Below are 26,771 nucleotides of genomic sequence, written 5' to 3'. Positions count from 1 at the left end.
CGGCCCTCGTAAGCTCCATTTTCGGTTGCAAAAGTATCTTGCAACCTTCTCCCAACGAAAACTAAGCTTGGGAGGATGGCCCTCCTGAGCCCCATTTTACTGGCAGAGGCATTGCAGGCCGGTCCTTTGTTGTTTCCAGGATGGCCCTGCAGGCCAGATTTAAGCCGTCCGCGGGCCTGCAGACCTTGAGTTTGACACCCCTGCTCTGTGCAGAGGAAAGACAAAAGGCTACTCTTTTGTCTCCCCCTCTCTAGAACTTTTCTTTTCAAATGGTTTACAAGTGTACAGAGCCATAGAATGCAAAGAATCAATTCTTATAAGTATATAACAGATTCAGGGGCAATGAGTGACTCATTTATACGTTTCTTCTAACACTCTAAAAGCACACAGTAGTATCAGTCATCTCCAAAGAGTCCCCATCATCAACATTCTCTTCTCAAGTAGGGGTCAAAATCCAATTCAAGAGCAAGGGTTACTTTGGGTTCTTCATTTTGCTTCTTTCTCCATGGAAGCCGAATGAGATTCTGGAAATATTTATTTATTTGTTTGTTTAAATTTCCCATTTCTTAATGCCCATCTCCCTCAGAGAGAGATTCTGGGCAATATATGATGTAATCAATATATAAATATAAATAATATTTATTTATATTTATTTTTTAATTTAAATCAATTTTAATATTAAATATAAATATTTAATATTAAAATTGATTTAAGTTAAAAAATTACATTAGAAAATATAACATTATAAAATTTCAAAAAAGGTAAACAATTCCAAGATGGGCATATAGCAATAATTAAGTGGGTGGGGGAGAGGTTCTCATGGGGGCAACAAGTCCTACAGTTGTGTGGTCTTCTGTGCAAGGCTGCAAAGCCCCCCACCCCGCCATGCAAGGCTGCACAGTCTAGTTTTGACCCCTTTGAGGAAGGCTAGGAGAGTGGGGGCCCGTCTCATCTCTGTGGGCAAGATGTTCCATAATGCAGGGGCAATGGCAGAAAAAGTCTCTTCCTAGACCTCACCAGTTGAAATTCTTTGACTGAAGGGATCCGCTGTTGTGGTCTGCCAGCAGCCTGCGGAGTGGGCAACAAGTCAGACAGCGATGAGGCTAGAAGAGGGTGGGCCAGTCCTGGAGGCTGGGGAAGGCCCGGATGAGGCTCTGTGTCGGTGGCTGAGGTGGGGCCAGGGAGTGAGGTGCGGACTCCAGAGCCTCCACAGAGTGACAGTAGTGAAGCAGAGGAACAGGAGGAGCCTGTTCCTAATGCACGCATGAGAAGAGTTGCCAGAAGGCAAGAACAGCTCAAGCAAAGAGGACAACTCGGGAATAGGGCCAAGAGATGATTGGCACCTCCCATAAGGCTTAAAGGACCAGCAACGGCGTTTGGGCTCTTTGCCAGAAAACAACGTTGATAGCTTCGTCTTGTTGCATTTATTTTGTATCGGTGTCTTCTGAACTTTTGCCAAGAAAGGCCTCTGGCAGTTTGCCTAACTGAACCAAGGTTGGTGATAGGTATGAGGAATTGTGCTGGGATGAATTTGCTTTAATTTAGTTGAACTATGCCGAGAATGAAGTAATTCTTAGCTGTTCAAATAAAGTTTGTTTGTTTTCACACTGACTACCTACTTGGGCCTGGGTCACAACATCCACAGCATAACTTCCCTGCCTGATCAAATGGGGAATTCCTTAGGTAGCTTGGCCCTATGCCATGTAGGGCTCCCTAGGTGATAACCCACAAGCAAACTGGAACCCAGTGCAGTTCACGGAGCAAAGGTGTGTTATATGTGCCCTTCTTTGAGCACCCAGTATGGCTCACATGGCCACATTATGCATCAGATGAAGCTTCCAAATACTTTCAAGATAATCAGGGCGTGAGAGACTGAGTGGAGAGCCTCCCTATCCATGAAGGAGTATAACTAGTATATAATGTGGAGCTGGGCAAAGGCCCTTCAGGCCATGCCTGCCACCTGCTCTTCAAATAGGAATCGTGAGTCCAAGATGGCCCCGAAGTTATGGACTAGGTCTGTCTAGAACAGGAGTCTCCAACCTTGACAACTTTATGACCTGTGGACTTCAACTCCTAGAATTCCTCAGCTAGCATGTACTGGCTGAGGAATTCTGGGAGTTGAAGTCCATAAGTCATAAAGTTGCCAAGGTTGGAGACCTCAACTCCAACCAAGATCAAAGATGGAAAACTCCTGGATACAGGGGAGCCCACTCACAGCCATTCCATCTTAGCAGGGTTCAGCTGACGTCTGTTGTTTCCCACCCAGACCCACAGGGCCTCCATGAAAGGACATCTACTGCTTCACTCGTTTTACCCAGCACAGATATATAAAGCTGGGTATCATCAACTTATTGGTGATATATAAAGAAATCCAGGAGCAGAGAGAGCATCAAGTTCTTTGGTACCCCACAAAGGAAGGGGACATGAACTAGACTTCTCATTCCCTATTAAAAACTGACTTGGAGGAAGGAGGTAATTGCACAAAACTGTGCTGTCCACCCCCAAATCCCTAAATTGGGGTTAGATACCATATCTGATGGTATTGAAAGCCACTGAGAGGTCCAGGACAGTGAGGATGGATGTACCAGCTCCATCCTGCTCCTACCATTGATCATTCATGAATGCAACCAATGCAGTTATGGGAAATAAGGAAGGATTTTCCAGTGTAAGGAGAAGTTCGTGCTGTTCCATAGTTGTTGCATCATTAAGTGTTGATTCTTGATGAACGTATAATTTCTTTTATGTACACTGAGAGCATATGCACCAAGACAAATTCTTTGTGCTTCCATCACACTTGGCCAATAAAGAATTCTATTCTATTCTATTCTATTCTATTCTATTCTATTCTATTCTATTCTATTCTATTCTATTCTATTCTATTCTATTCTGATTGATCAAATAAATATTACACTTTGTTTGTTACTTTCCAACATAGATTTAATCTAAGCTATTTGAGCCAGTTTGTATAACAGTGCTATAGCTGAGTTGTAAAAGGCGTTTGCAAAGTGCAGGAAATATTTCCTTAAAAAGAGTAAAACTACTTTGTGGCAATTTTCAGTGATAGCTTTGGTGCTGGCATTAAAAGATGGCCTTGTTGGTAAAACTGTTCCAGGAGCAACCTATGAAGTTTATTTATATGGTATCTGTAGTTCCTCTTACACTGTCGCAAGCCTGTAACCAAGCTTTGCAAAAAGGATGAAGAATCAGGATGTATCAATTCCCATTCAGACAGCAAGAGGGCAGGAGACATCTCAAAATATTACACTTAAGTTTCTTTAGCTACGCAACCATTTTCCCCCCTATCCTTTTGAGAGTTGTTTTTTTTTCCATACAGATGCCTGAAAGCAAAGCTGACTAAACCATGATTTATCACAGTTTAAATCTGACAGAGGTATAGTGCCCACGTATCTTAACCAATGATGTGTATAAATGTTTTCAATCAGAATAGAGCTAGAAGAGACTTTGGAGGCAGGGATGAGCTGCTGGGGATTCGGGAGAACTTCTAGCTAAGATTCTGTGCAGTTCGGAGAACCCCAAAATCCCACTCTTGGCTGGCTCCGTCTACCCCACCTTTCCCAGGAGTTCCCACGCAGCCCGTTTTGGATACAGGTAAGTGCAGGGCGTGTGCAGAGGCTTGGGGAAGGCGAAAAATGGGCCTACCGGAAGTTTGGGAAGGCCCGTTTCCAGTCTCCAGAGGGCCTCCAGAGTCTGGGGAGGCTGTTTTCGCCCTTCCGGACACTCGAGGAGAGCCTCTGGAGTCCGGGGGTGGGGGGGCGGGGCAAAAATGCCCTCCACTGTGGTGCAGGAAGCCGACTAGGCCATGCCCACCATGGCCAAACCCACCCAGCAACCAGGCAGACAACCCCTTGCTAAAAATTTTGAAGCCCACCCTTGCTTGGAGGTCTTCTAGTCCAACCCTCTGCTCAAGCAGGATATCCTATACCATTTCAAAGAATTACTATATTCTCGTGCAATACAGTATTTATAACAGAATATCATTGTATACTGAATGCAGAGAATTACTGTATTCTTTTTTTTTTTTTTTACATTTATATCCCGCCCTTCTCCGAAGACTCAGGGCGGCTTACATTGTGTAAGGCAATAGTCTCATTCTATTTGTATATTTATATACAAAGTCAACTTATTGCCCCCCCAACAATCGGGGTCCTCATTTTACCTACCTTATAAAGGATGGAAGGCTGAGTCAACCTTGGGCCTGGTGGGACTCGAGCCTGCAGTAATTGCAAGCAGCAGTGTTTAATAACAGGCTTCTTACAGCCTGAGCCACACCGCGGCCCCTTTTTTTTTTTTTTGCAGTACAGTATTTATAAGCACTGTTTGCATCCTTCAAAATTCCTGTATGTGTTCTTCATTTCGTATTTACAGTCATCATAAGATTGTTATCAGTACAACTATCATATAATAAGCATTTTTGACCATGTTCTGCATGGGATCTGGTGGGGCAGTGAATATTAAAAATGAGAGGGTGCTGCTCCTTTCAGTAAACCACACATATAAAAATTACTGTGGAGCCGGAGTGTTTAGACATGTGTTTCAATTCACCACTTCAACAGCATCCCTGAGGTTAAATTGCAATGTTAGCTGTAATCCTAAAATGAAAGGTCACATTTAAAAAAAAAAACAAATGAAAATAATCCAATTGATATTTCTTTACCTGGTTTAAAATATTTTGGCGTTGGGCCATCTTTCTCTCCTTTGGCACACTGAAGCAAATAACCTTTTAAAAAGCCTCGGCTGTCTTCAACAGATATATTCTTCCATTTTATTACGATGGAATCAGAGGTGGTATGTTCCACATTAAAATCAGGTGCCGTTTTGGGACCTGGGTAGGAAAGAACCAAATATTCCTTGAATATGGAGAGGACAGATCCCTTCCCACTTAAAACAACCCCTTTGCTCCTCACTGGAACAACTATGCAGTGTTCCACAACCTTAGCAATTTTAAGATGGATGGTCTTCCATTCACCATGCTGGCTGGGGAATTCTGGGAGTTGAAATCCATCCATCTTAAAGTCACCAAGATTGAGAATCATTGGGCTATAGTGTAATAAAACACGCCTTTTGGAAACAGAAAGCAATTCTAGGTAATAATAATAATAATAATAATAATAATAATAATAATAATAATAATAATAATAATAATAATAATAATAATAATAATAATAATAATAATAATAATAATAATTTAATTTGTATACCGCCCTTCTCCCGAAGGACTCAAGGCGGTTAACAGCCAAATAAAACAACAATCAAGACACGTACTGTACAAATTAAAAGCAATAGCTAAAAACTTATTTAAATTTGGCCCAACTATTAAAATACATTAGGTAGCTAGTTAGCTTTTGAGTACAAGGTGAGGAACATTCGGAAGCAGTTAAATCCTGAAACAAAATCACCCATTTTGTTGTCTATGGAGATTCTCAGTCATGCAGGTCATGGTTGTCCCAAAGGTACTTTTTTAAAAGGCAATTGGACTTTCTTTGTTTTTGCTTGAAGACATTTTGCTTCTCATCCAAGCAGCTTTTCCAGTTCTCAACTTTTTCAGAAGAAGCTTTTTGGATAAGAAACAAAACATCTTCAAGAAAAAACAAAGTCCAGTTGCCTTTTGAAAAAAGCATCTTTGGGAGGATATCCATCTTGTTATATTCATTTTCTAAGAAATAATACAATTATTGATGGCATTTCATTGTCTATTATCTCAACTTCCTGAATTCTAATGAGCTCCACCCATCTTACAAGAAGGATTATGATTTATGTTTAGCAGAATTCTGTTCTGCAAGAAAAGTGAGAGTCTAGAGCAGCTCTTCACTCAAGTATTCTTTGAATCATTTTCAAAATCGGGAAAGAGTCCAAGAATTGTGCTTCGAGACATGTTTCCTTTCTGGAACTGTCTTTATTCCTAGCTTGACCTATAGACATTTAAGTAACATTTAACATTAAGGACTGGATTTAATAATGTCATTTAGATCACTGTAGCATTTTGTCAGCAAATGGCTGAATCCTGTTTATACACTATCCTCATTTCCCCTTTGTTTTCAAGAGAGAGCTATAATTCTTCTAATTGTACCCTATCATTGAAAATAAAAGATCTGAGCCAACAAGCTGTATAAACATACTTAAATGCAAGTGCAAAGCTAATATCGGATGGCTCTTATTTCATATCCTGGCTTTTGTTCAATAGTCTCCAGTTCCGTTAATGAACACTTTTCTGCCAACAACTTTTAACAAAAAAATAACATGTGCTTACTCAATTCTTGTATGTAGCCCTTGATATATCCCAGTATCTGATATCCATTTTCTTTGCATCCAAAGACAGAAAATGTATATCGAACTCCAGGCTCAAAGACACCTAAAACACAAAAACATCATTCATAAATTTTCATTATGGGGCTATAACTTTAAAATAAAGGTATATTTTCATATCAAGCAGGTAGAAAGCAACCTTTTGAATTAAAGGAATGTATTATTTTTTTTACAATAGACATTGAGAAAATGACAATTTACCTAACAATTGGGATTTTTCAGAATAAGATGTTGAGCATAAATAAGCTGTAATAGTAATCTTCCTCAAAATAAACCTGGCAGATTCCTTGGAATCTTTCCTTTTTATTTTATTATTTGTTATTGTTACATGACTTTTTTTCTGGTTAATTCTGAGAAGGGCTTGCATGTCTACATGACATTACTTAACGTGTGTTGTGAAACTCCCAGCCCATGGGCTGGATGCGTCATGTGCTGGCCATGCCCACGCCCGATTTAATGAAGGGGGAAAAGTCCCGATAAGTCACATGACACCACCATGACGATGTGAGTTTGACACCCTGTGCTATTGTGACCTATCAGCAGGCAGCAAGAGCCAGCGGTCCATAGTTGCATGTGTTATGTTGTGTCTTGCCCGCCCTCAGAGCAGCCGGGGCCTTCTTACCTGCTCCCCAACACTGAGGAATGTATGCCTTCTGGCCCAAGTCCTGGCTCCATGCCCCCACAAACTGCAGAAGAAGGAGCATCTCCCTGCCCCAGCCCTGACTCCATGCCCAGGCAAACGGAGCAGCTAGACCCCTCCCCCTCCTCCACAGCAGGTGAGCCTGAGGAGGGTTTACTCCCAAGAACAGCTGATTGGAGTGACCCTCGCATCAGAAGATTGGAGAGGCGGAGGCAACAGAGGGAAGGGAGGGACAGGCCTTAATGAGTTCTGAGTCATGGAGCCACACCCCATGGCCTATATAAAGGATCTACTTTCTGGCAGTCTCTGAGTCAGGCAAAAGTCAAACTTATCTTGCTGAAGTCACTTACTGGTCTCCTGCCTGAGGACTTTGCTAGGACTTTGGGCAGAGCTGCAGAGGCAAGCCTGATTCGGATTTCCCGGACCCAGCCGTCAGCGGAGGAGTGGGACACGACATGTTAGGGATAGAGAGTTGTGTGCTTTAAACTAGCTCCTTAAGCATAGAGAGCATCCCCTGTTAGTTGCCAGTTGGCTTCTTACAACACTTACATTGTAAAAGGCTTCTGCCTTTCTTTGCCCACTTTGTCTTAATTTCAGAAAGAAAGCTGAAGAGCTGCTCTTACCTGACTTGATATCAGCATTTGTCACACCTGACGAAAACTTTTCCCAGTTAACATCTGCACACGGCTCAGGACTATTACACCACCTCACTACATAGCCACAAGTCACATTGGAGTCAGGATGCCAAGCAAGAGAAATACTATCATCTTTTCCAATTCCCTTTTCTATGGAAATGTCCCCTGTTATAAAAATAAAAGCAAAGATCATTCCTTGGAACTATGCACAAATATAATATGCGAATTATGACTATAATGCAGATATGGCCCATACAAAATATCCTGTGGGCTGCCCTGTCTACATTCTCAAATGTCATTTTGATCTCAACGAACACAAATAACACGAGATCATTTTAGGTGACCATAGGCAACTTGGATTTAAACGGGCCATTGCACACCATCACTTGAGAGTATCTGTAGTAGAGGGAGCATCGGACAAAATGTGCATGATGATGTCATGACATCAATGCGGCAACTTAAGTATTTGCATCAGATAATATATAATTGTGGTTTTTGCATTAGGACATCACTATGCATAAAAGGACACGGTGGCTTAGTGGGTAAGACGCTGAGCTTGTCTATTGAAAGGTCGGCAGTTCGGCAGTTTGAATCCCTAGTGGTGTGTAACGGAGTGAGCTTTCATTACTTGTCCCAGCTTCTGCCAACCTAGCAGTTCGAAAGCACATAAAAAATGCAAGTAGAAAAATAGGGACCACCTTTGGTGGGAAGGTAACAGTGTTCCATGCGCCTTTGGCGTTGAGTCATGCCGGCCACATAACCACGAAGATGTCTTTGGACAGCGCTGGGTCTTCGGCTTTGAAACAGAGATGACCACCTCCCCCTAGAGTCGGGAATGACTAGCACATATGTGCAAGGGAAACCTTTATCTTTACGTTTATGCATATTTAATCATGTTGGCAATATTACAGTTTGCTATGAATGTGGGTATTATGTTTCATCATACAGTCTGCCAGATGTTTAGACTGGTTTTGACATTTTTATCCACCTAATGAATCTTTATTAAGGACCTGGTATAGGCAGATGTTGTTGTTTGATGTTGTTAAAGGTTTCAGTTGCAAAATGTAAAGCTGCCTTTTGCAATTGACTCATGGAAATTTTGTCAATGCCAACGGTGTTCAAGTGGTGCTGCAATTGTTTTGGGATTGCACCAAGGCACCTCATTACTATTGATATTTCTTTTCTTTCTTTCTTTTCTTTCTTAGAGCCATTGTCTTTGTATTTTGTGATTTTATTCAGTTATTTTATTCTGCTGCCTTCAGGTATTGCCATACCCACTATCCAGATTTTATTGCCTTTCTTATCAACAGTTGTTAAGTCTGGAGTATTATGTGGCAGGTGCTTGTCTGTTTCAATTCTATTATCATTACAACCTTAGCTTCAGTATAGTTTTTCTACTCAGGACAACTCAAAGCAGAAAACAGGATCAATGGAGAGACTTTTATATTCAAATGCGTTAAATTCTACAAGACGTTATCATAATAAAAATAAGTGTCATTCTAGGTTAAAAAATGGGAATACAGTGTTAAACTTTATAAAAATACTTTTCTTTTCCTCATATAATTTGGCTCTAAAAGTAATGGAATACCTTAGGTTTGTGTTCTCAATCTTCACAACTTTAAATGCATGGATTTCAGTTCCCAGAATTCTTTAGCAAGAGGCTGGCTGGGGAATTCTGGAAATTGAAGTCTATGCATTTTAAAGTTCCCAAGTTTGAAAAACACTTTACTAGATTGCCAAGCCACTTAGCATGAAATAGCAAATGTGGACTTGAACTGGCATGCTACAGAGAAAACAGGACAATCCTAAATTTCATTAACAGAGGGATTCAGTCAAGATCATGTGAGGTATTAATACCGCTCTATAAAGTCTTAGTAAGACTGCACCTACAATACTGCATTCAGTTTTGGTTATCACACTATAAAAATATGTTGAGACTCTAGAAAGAGTGCAGAGAAGAGCAACAAAAGTGATTAAGGGACTCGAGGCTAAACCGTATGAAGAACAGTTACAGGAACTGGGCATGGCTAGTCTAGTGAAGAGAAGGACCAGGGGAGACATGATAGCAGTGTTCCAATATTTGAGGGGCTGCCACGGAGAGGAGTGAGGTCAACCTATTTCTAAAGCACCTGAAGGCCAGACAAATAATAATGGATGGAAACTGAATAAGAAGTGATTCAACCTAAAAATAAGAAGACATTTTCTGACTGAGAACAATCAACCAATGGAACAGCCTGCCTTCAGAAGTTGTAGGGGAGCTTCATTACTGGAAGCTTTCAAGAAGAGACTGTCAAAAATGGTATAGGGTCTCCTGCTTTGGCGGGGAGGGGGCGGTTGGACTAGATGACCTACAAGGTCCCTTCCAATTCTGTAATTCTGTTACTCCTCAGCAATAGGGTTTAATGCAAAGGCATGTGTTTTTGCTATCTGCAGTAATGTTGCAGGTGGAAAATAGAAAGAGAAGCAAATGGAAGCCATGGAAGCAACACAATCAGCAACTTTCACAAGAAGCACTCTGTGGCAATTGCCAGATTTGATTTCAGTTACTTCAAAAGAAATCCAATTTTGCTTCAGGGAGTCATGGCATCTCTTCAAGATAATTCCTTGAAAGCTGCAAGCTTGAGTTTTGTGCTGGCAGGGGTGCCAATGATTTTCTTGAGAACATTCTCTCTCCAAATCATACTCAGAAGGTTTGGCATATTTGGAGTTGCTTCGTTGTACACCTTCCATTTAGTGCCTAAATGAGTTTAGGCCGTTACTTCGGTTGACAGTGGACTCAGGTTAACAAGAATCCTTTAGCATGGCAAAGTAATAAATAATAGCAGGGGCACTCACAGAAAAGAATAAATCTACTTTTCCTCTTTTCTGAAAGCAAAGCAGAGTCAAAGCATAACAGAAGCATTCTTTTCTCTTATCATCTTCATACCTTAAACAGATGGGCCTTTGTGTTGTGGTCCGCCAGCAGTCTGCGGACCTGGCAGCGGAGTCAGACAGTGAGGAGGCTGGGGGGTGGGACAATGGGGCAGTCCTAGAGTCAGGGGAAGGCCCGAACGAGGGCTCTGCATCAGAGGCAGAGATGGGGCCAGGGCCATCTGGGAGCCATGCGTGGACTCCAGAGCCTCCAGAGGCGAACAGCAGAGAGGCAGAGGAACAGGAGGAGCCTGTTCCTAGTGCACGCATGCAAAGAGCTGCCAGAAGGCAAGAGCCGCTGAAGAAAAAAGGACAACTCGGGAGTAAGGTCAGAAGATGATTGGCCACTCCCATAAGGCTTAAAAGAGCGGCAACGAGCCGTTGGGTCCTTTGTAGAAAAGCAATATTGGTTCTGTAATGTATCTTTAAGGGTTTTGGAGGGAAAATAGAGCGGGAAATAGCACGTTGCTAATTGGCTGAAGCCTCCAGCTGAACTGTATATAAGGAGGGGTTTTTACCGTTTGCTTTTGCTGGGTTCACTATAAACTAAAGAGCTGTTGTTACTCATCTGGTCTCCTGCCTCGTTATTGCCCGAATCTAACACTGGTGATGAAGGTGGGATCTCGAGGCAAAAGAGCACCAGGAACGAACCCAGCAAAATAAGGGCGGTTAGCAACGATGTCCAGCTATACACCGCCAGCGCCATTCGACCCAGCCAAAGAAAAATGGGGGTCATACATGGCTCGCTTCGAGTGTTTCCTCGAAGCCAACGAGCTCCAAGGAGTCTCGGACAACAGGAAACGGGCGATTTCCTGAGTCACTGCGGTCCCGAGGTTTTCGACACCGCGGAATCGCTTTCTGAGCCAACGCCGGTACAGGCGGTACCGTGGCAAACTCTGCAGACTGTTTTGAAAGCCCACTATGCACCAACGCCTTCCAAGTTCGTTCAACGGTTCAAATTAAGGCAGCGCATGCAGCAAGAGGCGAGTCCATCAGTGTGTACATGGCAGCACTGAGGAAAGCCGCGAACCATTGTGAGTACCGAGACTTGGAAGACGCGTTGCTCGACCAGCTAATTTGCGGGGTCAGGGACATCCGTTTGCGACGGCGGCTGCTGTCCAGAAGCAACCTAACGCTCGCAATCGCCCTGGACGAGGCAAGGGCTCACGAGATGTCTACCCAAGCGGCAGAAACACTACAAAAGCCAGTCGCGCCAGGGGCGGCAGCGAAAACAACCCCGGTCCACAACGAGGAAGTCCAGGCCGAGTCGGAAGAGGAGGAAGAGGAAGAAGTCTTCCACACCGGGAGGCCAGAGAGGGAAGACCGGGGCGAATGCGCGAGTTGCGGGGGCCAACACCAACGGCAACATTGCAAATTTAAGGATGCCACGTGTCGGCGATGTGAAAAAAAAGGGCACATCACCAAAGCCTGCCGAGCGCCCCAACCTTCCCGCCAAAAATTCAAACCAACCAATCAAAGCGCGGGAACCGCGAAACGGCCCAGGATTGGTCAAGGGAAAAAAGGCGCGAAGTTTAATCAGACCGCCGTGAGAGTGGGCCAGGCATCAACACGCCTAGAAAAAAAAATCTTTATTAAAACACTCATCGAAGGAGTGCCGTGCCGAATGGAAGTGGGCACTGGATCGTCAATTACGATCATGTCCTGGAGCAACTTAGAAAAACTTGCCGGCTATCGCGAAACGCAAACTGCGGCCACAGAAGCTACGAGTGCAGGACTATCAAGGGAACAGGATCCCTGTCCGAGGGGCGACGACCGTCCACGTCAAGTATGGACAGTTCGAAAAAACTCTGCCCATCACCATCGTCGATGGGACTCTGCCGAGTTTGTTGGGACTAGACTGGTTCCGGGCATTGGGCATGGGAGTGACCGGAGTCTTCCGAAATGAAGTCGACCTCAAGGACGAACTCATGAAGGAGTTCGAGGACGTTTTCAAAGACTGCCTGGGCAAGTACAAGGGGACCCCTATCTCCTTCAACCTAGACCCTCAAGTTGCCCCTATCCGTTTAAAGGCTAGGAGGGTTCCCTTCGCCCTGAAGCCCAAGATTGACCGGGAACTGGACAAACTAGTAAGCCAGGGGATACTAGTGCCAGTCGACCATGCGAAGTGGGAGACGCCGATAGTCACCCCAGTGAAACCAGACGGGTCGGTCAGGATTTGCGCCGATTACAAGGCGACGCTAAACAAAGCTTTGCAAAAGAGTGCTTACCCCGTCCCAGTGGTGCAACACTTGCTACACTCGTTAGGGCAGGGGCAGGTTTTTGCCAAACTAGATTTGGCCCAAGCCTATCAGCAGTTACCCGTAGATAGCAGCACGGCCGAAGCACAAACAATCGTAACGCACAGGGGTGCTTTCAAATGCACCAGGTTACAATTTGGGGTCAGTGTGGCACCAGGGTTATTTCAAAATTTAATGGAGCGGCTTCTGCAGGGGCTCCCCGGGGTGGTACCGTACTTTGATGACGTACTGGTATCCGCCGACAATATGGAAGATCTTGGGGTGCGACTGAGAAAAGTTTTAAGTATTTTCCGATCCGCATGTCTAAAAGTCAAATTGAACAAATGCCAGATCTGGGTAGGATCCGTAGAATTCCTGGGCTATCGGATAGACAGGGAGGGGATCCACCCCACTGAGAGCAAGGTTAGGGCAATCAGAAAGGCCCCAGCACCCCAAAACAAAACAGAGTTGCAGGCGTTTTTGGGTCTGGTAAACTTTTACGCGGTTTTTTTTAAAAAACAAAGCAACTATAGCCGAGCCGCTACACAAATTACTAGGGAAAAATGCTGCATGGTCTTGGGGAAAGGCAGAAGCTAGAGCACTCGAAGCAATAAAAAACCTCCTGTCTAGTGATAGCCTATTGATACAATACAATAGCACACTACCATTGGTGCTAGTTTGTGATGCATCCCCCTACGGGGTGGGGGCTGTGCTCAGCCACAGGCTGCCAAATGGCACAGAAGCCCCTATAGCGTTTTACTCCCGAACAATGTCCTCAGCTGAAAGGAACTATAGCCAGTTGGATAGGGAAGCCTTGGCCATAGTCTCCGGGGTAAAGAAGTTCCATGAATATGTTTTGGTCGCGACTTGAAATCGTCACAGACCATAGACCCTTACTAGGGTTGCTGGCGGCGATCGCCCAACGCCCGTGGCACTTTCGCCCAGATTGACCCGATGGACTATCTTTCTGGCTGCATATTCTTACAAACTGCTACATCGGCCAGGAAAGGAGTTAGGGCATGCAGACGCCTTGAGCAGATGCCCTTTACCAGCGACTATCGAAGACCCCACTCCGGGCACACCGTCTTGTTAATTGACTCTTTGGACTCTGGTCCAGTCACTTCCAAGGAGGTGGCTCGGGCTTCTTACAAGGACATTACATTAAGGACTGTAATGGGTTGGGTGCAAAGAGGATGGCCCGCTGCGCCGGGTGAGCGTTTTAGGGAATATGTAAAAAAGCGCGGGGAATTGTCGGTGCAAGGGGGGTGTTTGCTCTGGGGGGATAGAGTGGTGGTCCCAGAGAAATTATGGAAAAAGTTCTGGAACTTCTGCACGAAGGCCATCCTGGAATCGTGAGAATGAAGGGTTTAGCCAGGAGCTATGTGTGGTGGCCCTTGATGGACATGGAGATTAGCGATAGGGTTGGGAAATGCCAAGCATGCCAGGAATCCAGACCACTACCACCAACGGCCCCAATCCGAGTGGGAGAAACCCCAGGGCCCATGGTCCCGAATCCATATCGATTTTGCCGGCCCTTCCACGGCCAAACATTCTTAGTGGTGGTAGACGATTTTCCAAATGGCTGGAAATCATTCTAATGAAATCCATGACCGCAGAGGCTGTAATTTCAGTCCTGCGGCACCTTTTTGTAACACACGGGTTACCAGACACACTCGTTTCAGACAACGGGCCACAGTTCACGGCGACCCTTTTTGAGGGGTACTTGGCGGAAGAGGGCATCCGGCATGTCCTCTCGGCGCCTTTCCACCCTGCGACGAACGGCCTTGCAGAGCGTTTCGTCCGGAGTGCAAAAGAGGCATTGTCCAGAATCAGACCCGGGGATTGGCAATTAAAAATTGACACCTTCTTAGCGGTACAACACAGAACCCCTTGTGTAGCGACTGGCCGCAGCCCAGCAGAGCTACTGATGGGGAGAAAGCTTAGATGCCCGTTAGACCGGTTAAACCCGAACTACACACCAGACGGGTACAAAACAACACCGGGCAAAACAAGAGAATTGACAGTAGGGAGTTCCGTATGGGCACACAATTATGGTGAAGGCCCAAACTGGCAAAAGGGAACAATCCTAGAAACAACCGGGCCCAAATCATATCTCGTAGAAATAGAGGATGGCCGGGTTTGGAAACGCCACATAGACCAGTTAAGAAAAAGAATAGCTACAAGTCTAGAAACAGACGAAACAGGCCCTGACTATCCAATGATTGAATCCACAGCTAACTCAAACCCGAGAAAACCGCAGGACTTATCTGAGTTCCAGCGACACCAACCGGTCCCTCCGAAGGAAAACAGGAACGACTCTGCAAGACAAGTAATCCAAGGCCGGATGGCCTGGAGGAGGCGCTGAGAGGAACGAACAGTCCCTCCGGCCAGCTCGACTCACTCCCAGATAATGAACTGCGCAGGTCCGAAAGAGTTAGGAGACGCCCATGATTTACGTGACTACGAGAAAATAATTATTCATTTTATGTAAATAGGGGTAAAAAGTTTTCTGGGAGGGGAGGAGTGTAATGTATCTTTAAGGGTTTTGGAGGGAAAATAGAGCGGGAAATAGCACGTTGCTAATTGGCTGAAGCCTCCAGCTGAACTGTATATAAGGAGGGGTTTTTACCGTTTGCTTTTGCTGGGTTCACTATAAACTAAAGAGCTGTTGTTACTCATCTGGTCTCCTGCCTCGTTATTGCCCGAATCTAACAGGTTCCGTGCTTCTTGTCAGCATCTCTTGAACTTTGTGGAGTTTTTACCAAGAAAAACCTTTGGCAGGTTGCCAAAGACATCAAAGGTTGGTGATAAGGCTGAGGGACTGGTTATCAAGAATTTTGTTTTGGACAAAGCTGATAATGAATTAATACTCAGCTGTTTTAATAAAATAAGTTTGTTGAGGACTGAATTGTGTTTAGTAATCACTACTTGGGCCTTGGTCACAACACTCTGGCCATGAGCCAACTAGGGAAGGGGTTAGCCAACCTCCCCCATCTTATTACATGAACAATGCTTCCATACACACACACACACACACACACACACACACACACACACACACACACACACACATGCTTCTCCTGATTCTGGACTTTTGTAGCAGAGAGATATTTTAAGTCCTTAACTATGGCTCAGCTCTTCCAGTCTTTGTACTGCCAACTGTGCTGACGGCATTCCTTTCTAAATTCCCTCATAAAAAAAACACAACGGTATCACAAGCAAGACACATACAAATACACACAAATGAAGCATTGTCTTCCATAAGCATCTGTAATATTTGCAAAAAAGCAGAAAGTCCAGTCTGAAGCAACAGCCAGTGTATTCCTCATTGCCGCTTTTTAGATGAGTCAGCCTCAGTGATGGGGATCTATGACTCAATGTGCCTCTCAGTTATGCTAGGGATAATGCAGAGACACATTGAGTCATCCAAAAATGTTCCTTTGTAAAAAACATCAGATGAGCCATAAGGATTGTAAGCTGTTCATATCAGTCAGAGCTACAGATTACAGAACCTGGAATACTAGCTAATAGTTTCCCAGGGGGAAAAAATCCCCATTGTAATTTACAAGGAAATTCCATAACTCTAGAAATGGTATCAGTCTCAACTAAAGCTTATCATTAAAAAGAAGAAAAATCCTATCTGAGTTTTGATTAGTCAAAACTGTTACAGGTGTAACGATATGGCTTCTGCAGTGCGATGGCTTGTGTTTTATTTACTTACTCCAATGAAACAAAAACATACTTCAAGGATACTAGTTTGACCCTATCTAACCTGATACCACAGTATAAGAACAGGGGTATGAAACTCAAGGCCCGGGGGCCAGATTTGGCCCATGGGGTGCTTAGATCTGGCCCATGGGGCAACCCTGGAAACAATAAAGGATCGGCCCACAGAGCCTCTGCCAGTGAAAACAGAGCTCGGGAGGGCTGCATGCGGCCCTCCCCGAGTTCCGTCTTTGCTGGCAGAGGGTTGCAGGAGGCCATTGCAGCCAAAAACAGAGCTCGGAAACCCATTTTCACTGGCAGAGCACTCGGGCTACCACAGGTGCCCCTGACATGAGTGACGTCAAGCTGGCCACAGCTACCCTGGCCACACCCACCCCACCCAGGGTCAAACACAACCCTGATGCGGCCCTCAATGAAATTGAGTTTGACAGCCCTACAATAGAATATAATAATAGAAAATTCCTCCCCTTATCTACCACTCCTCTCACCATGTCTTTGTCTATTGTTTCTTTCTTGGTTAAAATGCACTGAGGGAGCAGACTCGTCAGACTGGTTTTTTGTGAAGTGCCAGGTACATATAAATCAATGGTAATAAATCAACTGCTTCTGCTAGTAAGTTTTGATCATAAAACGTGTGCAAGTTTTTAAACATTCTCAGATACATGCTAGCCATTTCAGGCATACAAGTTACGTTGGTATTCTCTTCCTCTCCCATTTAGTGAATCCTCAATAGTAGTTTGAAGTTTTAATTAATACTTTAACATAACATAACATAACATCAGAGTTGGAAGGGACCTTGGAGGCCTTCTAGTCCAACCCCCTGCCCAGGCAGGAACCCCTACACCATCTCAGTCAGATGGTTATCCAACATTTTCTTAAAAATTTCCAGTGTTGGAGCATTCACAACTTCTGGAGGCAAGTCGTTCCACTTATTAATTGTTCTAACTGTCAGGAAATTTCTCCTTAGTTCTAAGTTGCTTCTTTCTTTGACCAGTTTCCACCCATTGCTTCTTGTTCTACCCTCAGGTGCTTTGGTGAACAGCCTGACTCCCTCTTCTTTGTGGCAGCCCCTAAGATATTGGAACACAGCTATCATGTCTCCCCTAGTCCTTCTTTTTGTTAAACTAGACATACCCAGTTCCTGCAACCGTTCTTCATATGTTTTATCCTCCAGTCCCTTTGTGCCAAGCTGTATTTCTGAAAACCTAATGAATACTGAATATATACATCCACTAGTATAATTCTTACTTCCAATACTTCGCTACAAAAATTAGAAAAATGTGGCTATTTCCATGGCTCCAAGATTTCTGTAGAAAGCCCTTTTCTTTTTAGGTTCATTCTCCTGGCATAGGAAACACAGCTAAATAGAACAATAGATAGATTTGGGTGGATGGGTGTGTCAATCTAGGATGAAGGAAGGGATGCCTATCATCATCAACCAACCCATTACCCTCCATTTAGAAGCAAACAACCTACTCTCTAATAAACAATTTGGTTTCAAAAAAAAATTATCATGTAACTTACAATTTCTCCATTGCAAAAACATATGGACTACTAATCTTGATCAAGGCAAAGCAATAGACCTACATAGATTTCTGCAAAGCTTTCGACTCAGTAGTACATGATAAACTTCTCCTAAAACTAAAATCATACGGCATTTCAGGACCTCTTCACAATTGGATAAATGCCTTCCTGTCAAACAGACAACAAGCGGTCAAAATTGGCAATGCTGTATCAAATCCTGTTCCTGTCAAAAGTGGCGTTCCCCAAGGCAGTGTTCTTGGACCAACGCTCTTCATACTATACATAAATGATCTCTGTGACCTTATCTCAAGTTATTGTGTTCTCTTTGCTGATGATGTCAAACTATTTAACACCACCAACAATACTTCTATCCTTCAAAAAGACCTTGACTTTGTATCTGATTGGTCTAAAATTTGGCAACTCCAAATCTCAACCAGCAAATGCTCAGTCTTACATATTGGGAAAAAGAACCCTAACACTAAGTACAAGCTTGATGGACATTACCTTACAGATTACCCCCACCCTATTAAAGACCTTGGAGTTTTCATATCAAATGATCTAAGTGCCAAAGCCCACTGCAACTACATAGCAAAAAAGGCTCTAAGAGTTGTAAATCTAATTTTTCACAGCTTCTTTTCCAAAAACTCTACACTACTAACCAGAACATACAAAACATTTGCTAGACCAATTCTTGAATACAGCTCACCTGTCTGGAACCCATACCACATCTCTGACATTAATACAATTGAACACGTCCAGAAATATTTTACAAGAAGAGTTCTCTGCTCCTCTGAAAACAACAAAATACCTTATACCACCAGACTTGAAATCCTGGGATTAGAAAATTTAGAACTCCGCTGACTCTGACAAGACCTGTATTTAACACACAGAATCATCTATTGCAATGTCCTTCCTGTTAAAGACTACTTCAGCTTCAATCGGAACAATACAAGAGCAAACAATAGATTCAAACATAATGTTAACCGCTTCAATCTTGATTGCAGAAAATATAACTTCTGTAACAGAGTTATTAACACTTGGAACGCACTACTTGACTCTGTGGTCTCTTCTCAAAATCCCAAAAACTTCAACCAAAAACTGTCTACTATTGACCTCACCCCATTCCTAAAAGGACTATAAGGGGCATGCATATAAAACACAGCTGACGTAGAGGAAAAATATTTTGTTTATTTCTCCATCTGGCGTTGCAGACAAACAAAACTTTGTATCATGGCAGCCACCACAGATGGAGCAGAGGAGTTGCCAACTGAAAGCTACCAAAAGATGCTGCTGCAAAGCCATAGTGTCATGACCTACAGGACAATAATGATTTCTTGTGTTTTAAGGGCCACACTTGGCTTTCATGCTATATTTATTTGATTTGCAAATTGAAATTGCATTTCCATTCAGAGTAGCCAGAGAGCTGCCAAGCTAATGTCTCCACCACAGCTGAGCCATTGCCCCAGCTTAGCTCCACCGCACATGCATGCACACCTCCAGCCTCCCAGTTGGTCTTCAGATCTCTGCTGCACATGCGCAGGGGGGCGCATGTGGAAGGCTGTGTGCACAGGCAAAGGGGAGCGGGGTACATGCAGGGGCCCATGCACAGGGGCACATGTGAGGGTGCACGCGCATTGCATTTTGGGGGGTTGCGTGTGCGCTTTGACCACTTGGTCCAGAAAAGGTTAGCCATCACTGATGTAGATGTATTTAATTTCTTAATTTATGTTCATACCAGGGGTGGGATCCTATCGGTTTAACAACCGGTTTGCTAAACGTGTGCGTACGCAGTATGGAAAAAACTCACATTCCGCATTACTGACGGCAAGGAAAACAGCTGAGGCATGGCAATCCACTTTGCCGCGCTGATCAGCTGGGCTTCAGAAACAGAAATATAGGTGAGTATAATGCAGGGGTGGGTGGATGGGCCCACTTCAAAATTGAAGCGAACCGGTTTGCTCGCGGATGAAAGTTGGAGCTAACGGTTCACCCAAACCAATCCAAACCAGTAGAATCCCACCACTGGTTCTTACCAAGTTATCATCTTGACAAATTAAGAGACCTTAGTTGTTGTTTTTTTTAAAAAAAAACCTCCCACATCTTATTGAAACATTGTAACAAAAATTAGAAAATATTTTAAATTCAATTATGGGAATTATGATTGAATCATACTTTCACAATTCAATAGATACACCAAACATGAGTGCATAAGTAAACTTTACAGTAACAAAGATTTCAAGAACAAATAAAACCAATATAATTAGAGAGTCTGCAGAGCACAGCTAAAATGCTGCTCCTTCAGACCATCTTGTGTCTCCTATGAATAAACCAAGTTACACATTTGGTACTGTATGCTTTTAAAAAAATAATTATTTTGCGCAGGCCTAAATTAACCATAGAACCAAAAAAAAAAATTCTTATTAAGGAATGGTGGGGGGGAGGAGAAAAAGAGGCTGAGAACAGAAGAAAGTTATATTTTTTATGGCAAAATATTGTAATGAAATACAGGGAAGCTGGACATTCTTGAACAGGATTCACTTTAAAAAATACTGCAGGTTTTTAGGAGTTAAACTGCACAGTTCATGTTAAAAATTACACTCTGCAGGGTTTCATGTAAAATTACCAATAGTCAAGGAAATGGAAATGCTCTTAGTTTATTGATCTTCCGCATGATTAAATGAAACAATATGAAGTATACAGGGATCAGAATTTGGCTCTTAGCACAAAGTTTAGATATTTCTCATGTGCAGCAGAATTTAGAAAGCCAAAAATGGAAAGTTCCAGCCATACACATCCTACTGAAACAACACAACACTGAGTAAAATCCTCTTGGTTCTTTACAACAAATTAGTCAACTAAAACTCCTTCACAAGTTTGTGGCCTTCAAATGTAGAAGCCTTAAAATACAACTTATAGCATCCTTCTATTAAAGAGAGAAAACATGGCTGGAAGAATATAATCCTGGGTTGGATAATCAATTATTTATATTCAGAAAATACATACATTTAAGAGATATTAAGAAATATTAGCTCTCTAAAGGTAAAGGTAAATGTTCCCCTCACACATATGTGCTAGTTGTTCCCGACTCTAGGGGCAGTGCTCATCTCAGTTTCAAAGCTATTAACTTCCCACCAAAGGTGGTCCCTGTTTTTTCTACTTGTATTTTTTACATGCTTTTGAACTGCTAGGTTGGCAGAAGCTGGGACAAGTAATGGGAGCTCACCCCGTCAGGTGGCACTAAGGATTCGAACCGCTGAACTGCTGACCTTTCGATCGATAAGCTCAGCATCTTAGCCGCTGAGCCACTGCACCCTTTTAGCTCCCTACATATTAGCTCTCTACATATTTCCTAAGATTTTGTTTAAACCTTAATGCTTTTCTGTTTAAGCTGTGCATTTTTAATATAATATGAGTGGCTACATAAACATTTTAAATAAATAAATATCATAAAGCTTTGAAGACCTGGCTTCCCCCCCACCCCCAAGTAGTAGGATAACAGACTAGCTGACAAGGGTTTTGTTGTTTTTCATGTTTTTAAAAGTTTAGTTTTATAGCTTTATTGTGGTTTTTATGTTGTTTTTACTTTTGACAGGGAGCCACTCAGACTTGTTTATAAGATGGGCAGAATAAAACAATAAATAAAATAAAATAAAATATTGCAAATGCCACAGTGGTCAGCTCTATTAATAACTGTCTCTGCTCTCTTCCAAAAACAATTTCATTACTAAATGGTCATCATGTGAGGAGTATTATAGAATAGAATAGAATAGAATAGAATAGAATAGAATAGAATAGAATAGAATAGAATAGAGCAGAGCAGCGCAGCGCAGAGCAGAGCAGAACAGAACAGAACAGAACAGAATAGAATTTTTTATTGGCCAAGTGTGATTGGACACACAAGGAATTTGTCTTGGTGCATATGCTCTCAATGTACATAAAAGAAAAGATACCTTCATCAAGAATTCTAAGGTACGACACTTAATGATATCAGGAATCAGGAAATAATATCAACATAAATTGTAAAGATACAAGCAACAAAGTTACAGTTATACAGTCATAAGTGGAAAGAGATGGGTGATGGGAATTATGAGAAGATTAATAGTAGTGCAGACTTAGTAAATAGTTTGACAGTGTTGAGGGAATTATTTGTTTAGCAGAGTGATGGCGTTCGGGAAATAACTGTTCTTGTGTCTAGTTGTGTTGTTTTGAGGGTAGGAGTTGAAACAGTTTATGTCCAGGATGTGAGGGGTCCGTAAATATTTTCACAGCCCTCTTTTTGACTCGTGCAGTATACAGGTCCTCAATGGAAGGCAGGTTGGTAGCAATTATATGAAAAGAGGGAAGAATTTGGAGGAAGAAAACTTCCCACTATCCACCAATTCCTGAAAAAGGTGGATACACACTGAAATTCAGGTGGATGCTGACACTAAAACCTCCATATTTGGGTAAGCAAGCTTCAATCTGGCCCCATTAGCAAGGCAATAGGATCATGTTTCACAAACATCGCTCATTATTCTGACTTGTTTGAAAGCTTTTATCCATCATATCCAGGCTCATTAGAAACTCAGTGAAAGTGCAATTAATGGAAGACTTCTTGTTTACTTGCTCAAGAAGAGAACCATATGCTGCCAAAAATCTTGTTCCAAATTCAGCTTATAAAAGCAATGCAGGATCATCTAAATTTTCCCATGCTCTCAGAGCAGGTAGAACATCTAATGTTTGCGCCAGGAGTGGTATTCACTTCACTACTGGTTCGCAAATGTGAGCACGTGCCACCTCCATGCATGCACAGAACTTTCTGTGCATGTGCAGAGCATCAAAAACGGGACGTGATGAAGTCCGGGCAGGTGGGCGGAGCTTCCTGCAACTGCCACTACCAGTTTGCCTGAACCGGATAGAACTGGCTGAATACCACCACTGGGCTTTGCGCCAATTTGTTTATAGGACTTTTAATGGAAACTGAAATACTGCAAATACCACCTACAGTATTTTGTTTAATCAACATGCTTTAAAAAAAACCATGAAAATGTAATATTGTTGTTTTTAAACACAAAATCTCACTGGACCTCTCATTCCCACTGCTCATTCCTCCCACAACTTATAAACAACAACAATTTCCCCTTTTACTTACCCGCTGGAAGTTCAGCACTATTGATTGAAGAAGGAGGAGAAAAACCCGCCTTATTCTTTGCCTTCACTGTAAATATGTAATCATTCTTCCCAAGATTTATTTTGGTGGAGTTGTGGGATGCAGGAACTGATTCATTCTTTGTGGATTTATCCGGAAGGGTCCAATATACCTCATAAGTTTCTATCAATCCATTGCTTTCAAGAATAGAGAGTGGCTATCCAGAAACAAATTGTAAACAGAAGCAAATAATTATTCCAAGGAAAAGGAGAAAGGAAGTGAGAGAGTAAACTAATGCCTTTAAAAAGTTTGTAATAATATTCTTCATTGTCCTCTATTTACAAAGCACTGGGCAAACCATTTACCGTATTTTTCAGACAATAAGACGCACTCCCCCCCTCCCCCAAAAAATGGGTGGAAATGGTGCAACTTATAGACCGAATACAACCCTGTTTTTGGCCTCCTGACCACCACCCCCCAGGTCCCGTTTTCACCAAAAACAGGACACGCAGAGAGTCTGGGAGGCCTGCAGAGTGCTCCTGAGGTCTGGGGAGGACAAAAATAGGACGCATGGGGGGTTTGGGCCAAAAACAGGCTCGGTTTTTGGAAAAACGGGCGCAGAGAGGGTTTGGGAGGCCTATAGAGTACTCCTGGGGGCTGGGGAGGGCAAAAATGTGATGTGTTGGGGTTCTGGAGGCCAAAAATAGGATGCACAGAGGGTTTGGGAGGCCTGCAGAGTGCTCCTGGGGGCCAGGGAGGGCAAAAACCAGACGCGCAGAGGCCAAAAAGTTTTTTTTCTTGTTTTCCTCTTCGAAATCTAGGTGAAAAATATAGTCTGAAAAATATGGTATATATACCATATATATACATATATGCTCATATGCCTTTGAAAGGGTTATGTGAAAGTTCAAGGAAAGTTCGATCTTCAGTCAGTTAAATATTGAGACACTTTGGTTTAATGCAGGGGTAGTCAACCTTTTTATACCTACTGCCCACTTTTGTATTTCTGTTAGTAATAAAATTTTCTAACTACCCACCGGTTCCACAGTAATGCGCCATGTATCGTCGTCTGCGCATGCCTCTCGCGCGTTGTGGATTGGGTTGGTGGGGGCGCCAGCTACCAGCTCTGCTTGTCTGTTACAGCTGGGTGGTGTGGGGGGAGATGCGCGAGCTATTCTGGGACGAGGCTCTTTTGTTTGCAGTCGCACCATAGCGCCATTTAGTTTCACTTATGTAACATGAACTAAACTTATGCGCGCGTGATACAAATAGTATATTTTCAGAAATTTAAATTGTCACAGGGAATTTTATGAAAACCTAATGAAAATGTTTTTAAATAATGCTATGAAAAATTTTTAAAAGTCAATTAAGTTAAAAAAAAAAAGGAAAGTGCTTCAGTATCGGACAAAACCCCTACCGCCCACCATGAAAGCTGGAACGCCCACTAGTGGGCGGTAGGGACCAGGTTGATTATCACTGGTTTAATGGTTAAGACACCAGGCTAAAAACCAGGAGACCAGGAATTCAATTCCTTCCTTAGCCATGAAATCTAGCCAGATGACACTGGTCCAATCATTCTCTCTCAGCCCAACCAACTTCTCAGGGTTGTTGTTGTGGGTAAAATAGGAAGTGGAAGGAGTATTAGGCATGCTTGAGGCCTTGATTTACTTATAAAGTAATAAAGGCGGGAGTTTAAAAAATCTAATAAAATAAATTTTAAAAATTGATATTCAAAACATGGGACCTTAGACACAAATATCTTAATATATACCTTCCAAAATAGGGTAACTGTATCTTCAGTAGCATCTTTTTCTCTCCAGATATCAAGCGGTCTTGCTGGTTCTAGAAGAAGAATAGTTAATTGCATTAACGAAAGTATCATTAATGGGCATATATAATAGGTACATTTTCTTTAAGATGTTAGACTTTGTTTATATATTGTCCAATTTGTATTCATCAGGAATTGTACAACCTGCAACACTGAAGCTTTTTCATTGTTTGGAAAAAAATATTTATAGTTACAGAGATGCAGAGTTTTCTTATACCATTTAGCTTAAATATATTCTGGATACACCAAATGTTGCTTACTATTAACATTTCATTTAATTATTTGCAAAATAGGTCTAACGTATTAGTTGTACAAATTAACATATCAGATGATTTGAAATTTGTGAAGTTTCGAGTTGTGAGTTTGAAAGTTTTCATTTATGCATTAAAGTTTGACCTACAAAGAGGTAAGATAAAGTTTTACTGAGGAACAGCCTTTTAAATGATCGACTAGTATTTCAGCTTCTGTTTTTGGAACTTTTTTTTTTTTACATAGAATCTTTCTGAGTCTATCAAGCAATAGATCAGTGTGATACAACAGTACAGTAAATCTCTGATTTGGAAGAGTTTCTGGTATTTTATAAAATTTATTCTGGTGGTTATGACCTGTAAAACACAATATGATTATTAAGGATTCACTTCTCAGATTCATGATTCCTGTTGCAATTGTGTGTAGATAATAATGTTCTGTAATTTTACAGTGCTTTCATGTTGATCCCATGTGAAAATCATGCAAAATGGACAGGATCCGTACCTTGCCTGTTTTTGTGCCATGGCAAAGCCAAAAATGGTCAGATCCATAATTATTAGGATGCACTTAGATGGTGCTGGGAGATGTCTGATGGTGCTTTCAGGTGAATATCATAATCATAGAAAATCATGGGACTCATATTTAATTTTAATTTCTATTCGTAGGCATCCAAAATTCAATACACTTACGGGCTTGCTGAGTTTTATAGCTTTTCTTCGTGCTCCAATCACTCCATTTCCAAAAGAAAGGTTTTGGAGTGGCACAGCGAATTTGGAAATCGTATTTTGTGAATGGATGCAATTTGTCCACTGAGATTGTGTAACGTAAATTTTCTGAATCATCCAGCAGCACATTCTTAAAAAAGAAAACAGGAACATATCTTTAGGTCAAAGAGCTGATGGTTACAATTATTGTTGCATGGTCCAGATTTTATTTATTATTACAGTTTTATGCCACCCACCTCGCTAGGTGACTCTAGATAACTTACAGTCATACAATTAAAATACTATATAAAACATGACAACCATAAACAAGAACCATATAGTTAAAATTCAATTAACCAAGATGGAAAGGAAAAGAGCAGAGTGCGCCCAGGGAACAGGAGGCATCTAATTAATTCATTAAATTCAAGATGCCAGTCCCTTACTGGGTCCTTCGGCCAGCTGGCAGACCCAGGTCTTCAAGCCCTTTTGGAAGTCCAGAAGGGGGGGAGGTGCAGATCTTACTGGGTCAGGGGGCAGGATGCTCCAGAGGTTAGGTGCCTTGGTAGAAAAGGTTCTTCTGGAACCTTCTGCCAGGCAAAATACCTTGACCAATAGGGTCTGCAATATACTTCTTCTGCCAGAGCAGATATAGCAATAGCACAGACTTATAGACTGCTTCACAGTAAACCACTTCTCTAAATGGTTTACAGAGTCAGCCTATTGATCCCAACAATCTGGATCTTTATTTTACCCACCTTGGAAGGAAGGAAGGCTGAGTCAACCTTGAGCCTGGTGAGATTTGATCTGCCAAATTGCAGCAGTCAGCAGATGTAGCCTGCAGTACTGCACTCTGACCACTGCACCAC

At 42.5% G+C, this 26,771-nt stretch overlaps 1 protein-coding gene across 6 annotated transcripts in view; it reads right to left on the bottom strand.

Annotated features, from left to right (window-relative positions):
• The window catches only part of LIFR (LIF receptor subunit alpha), a 134,577-nt gene that overhangs the window by 25,302 nt on the left and 82,504 nt on the right, over positions 1–26,771 (bottom strand). For all 6 annotated transcript variants that reach the window (XR_009153551.1, XR_009153552.1, XM_058170032.1 and 3 more), the window contains 6 exons: positions 25,891–26,056; positions 24,896–24,966; positions 23,128–23,341; positions 7,588–7,764; positions 6,269–6,370; positions 4,676–4,843 (listed from right to left, as the gene is read on the bottom strand). Coding sequence is in view for 4 of the 6 variants with exons in the window: in XM_058170032.1 (XP_058026015.1) it covers positions 4,676–4,843; positions 6,269–6,370; positions 7,588–7,764; positions 23,128–23,341; positions 24,896–24,966; positions 25,891–26,056 (898 nt within the window). In the remaining 2 variants the exon portion in view is untranslated. The remainder of the gene's footprint in view (positions 1–4,675; positions 4,844–6,268; positions 6,371–7,587; positions 7,765–23,127; positions 23,342–24,895; positions 24,967–25,890; positions 26,057–26,771) is intronic.

The sequence above is a fragment of the Ahaetulla prasina genome, chromosome 2 (genome assembly GCF_028640845.1).
Source record: "Ahaetulla prasina isolate Xishuangbanna chromosome 2, ASM2864084v1, whole genome shotgun sequence".
NCBI classification, from domain to species: Eukaryota; Metazoa; Chordata; class Lepidosauria; order Squamata; family Colubridae; genus Ahaetulla; species Ahaetulla prasina.
Note: the sequence above shows the minus strand (reverse complement) of the source record. Positions and strands in the feature narration are given on the sequence as shown.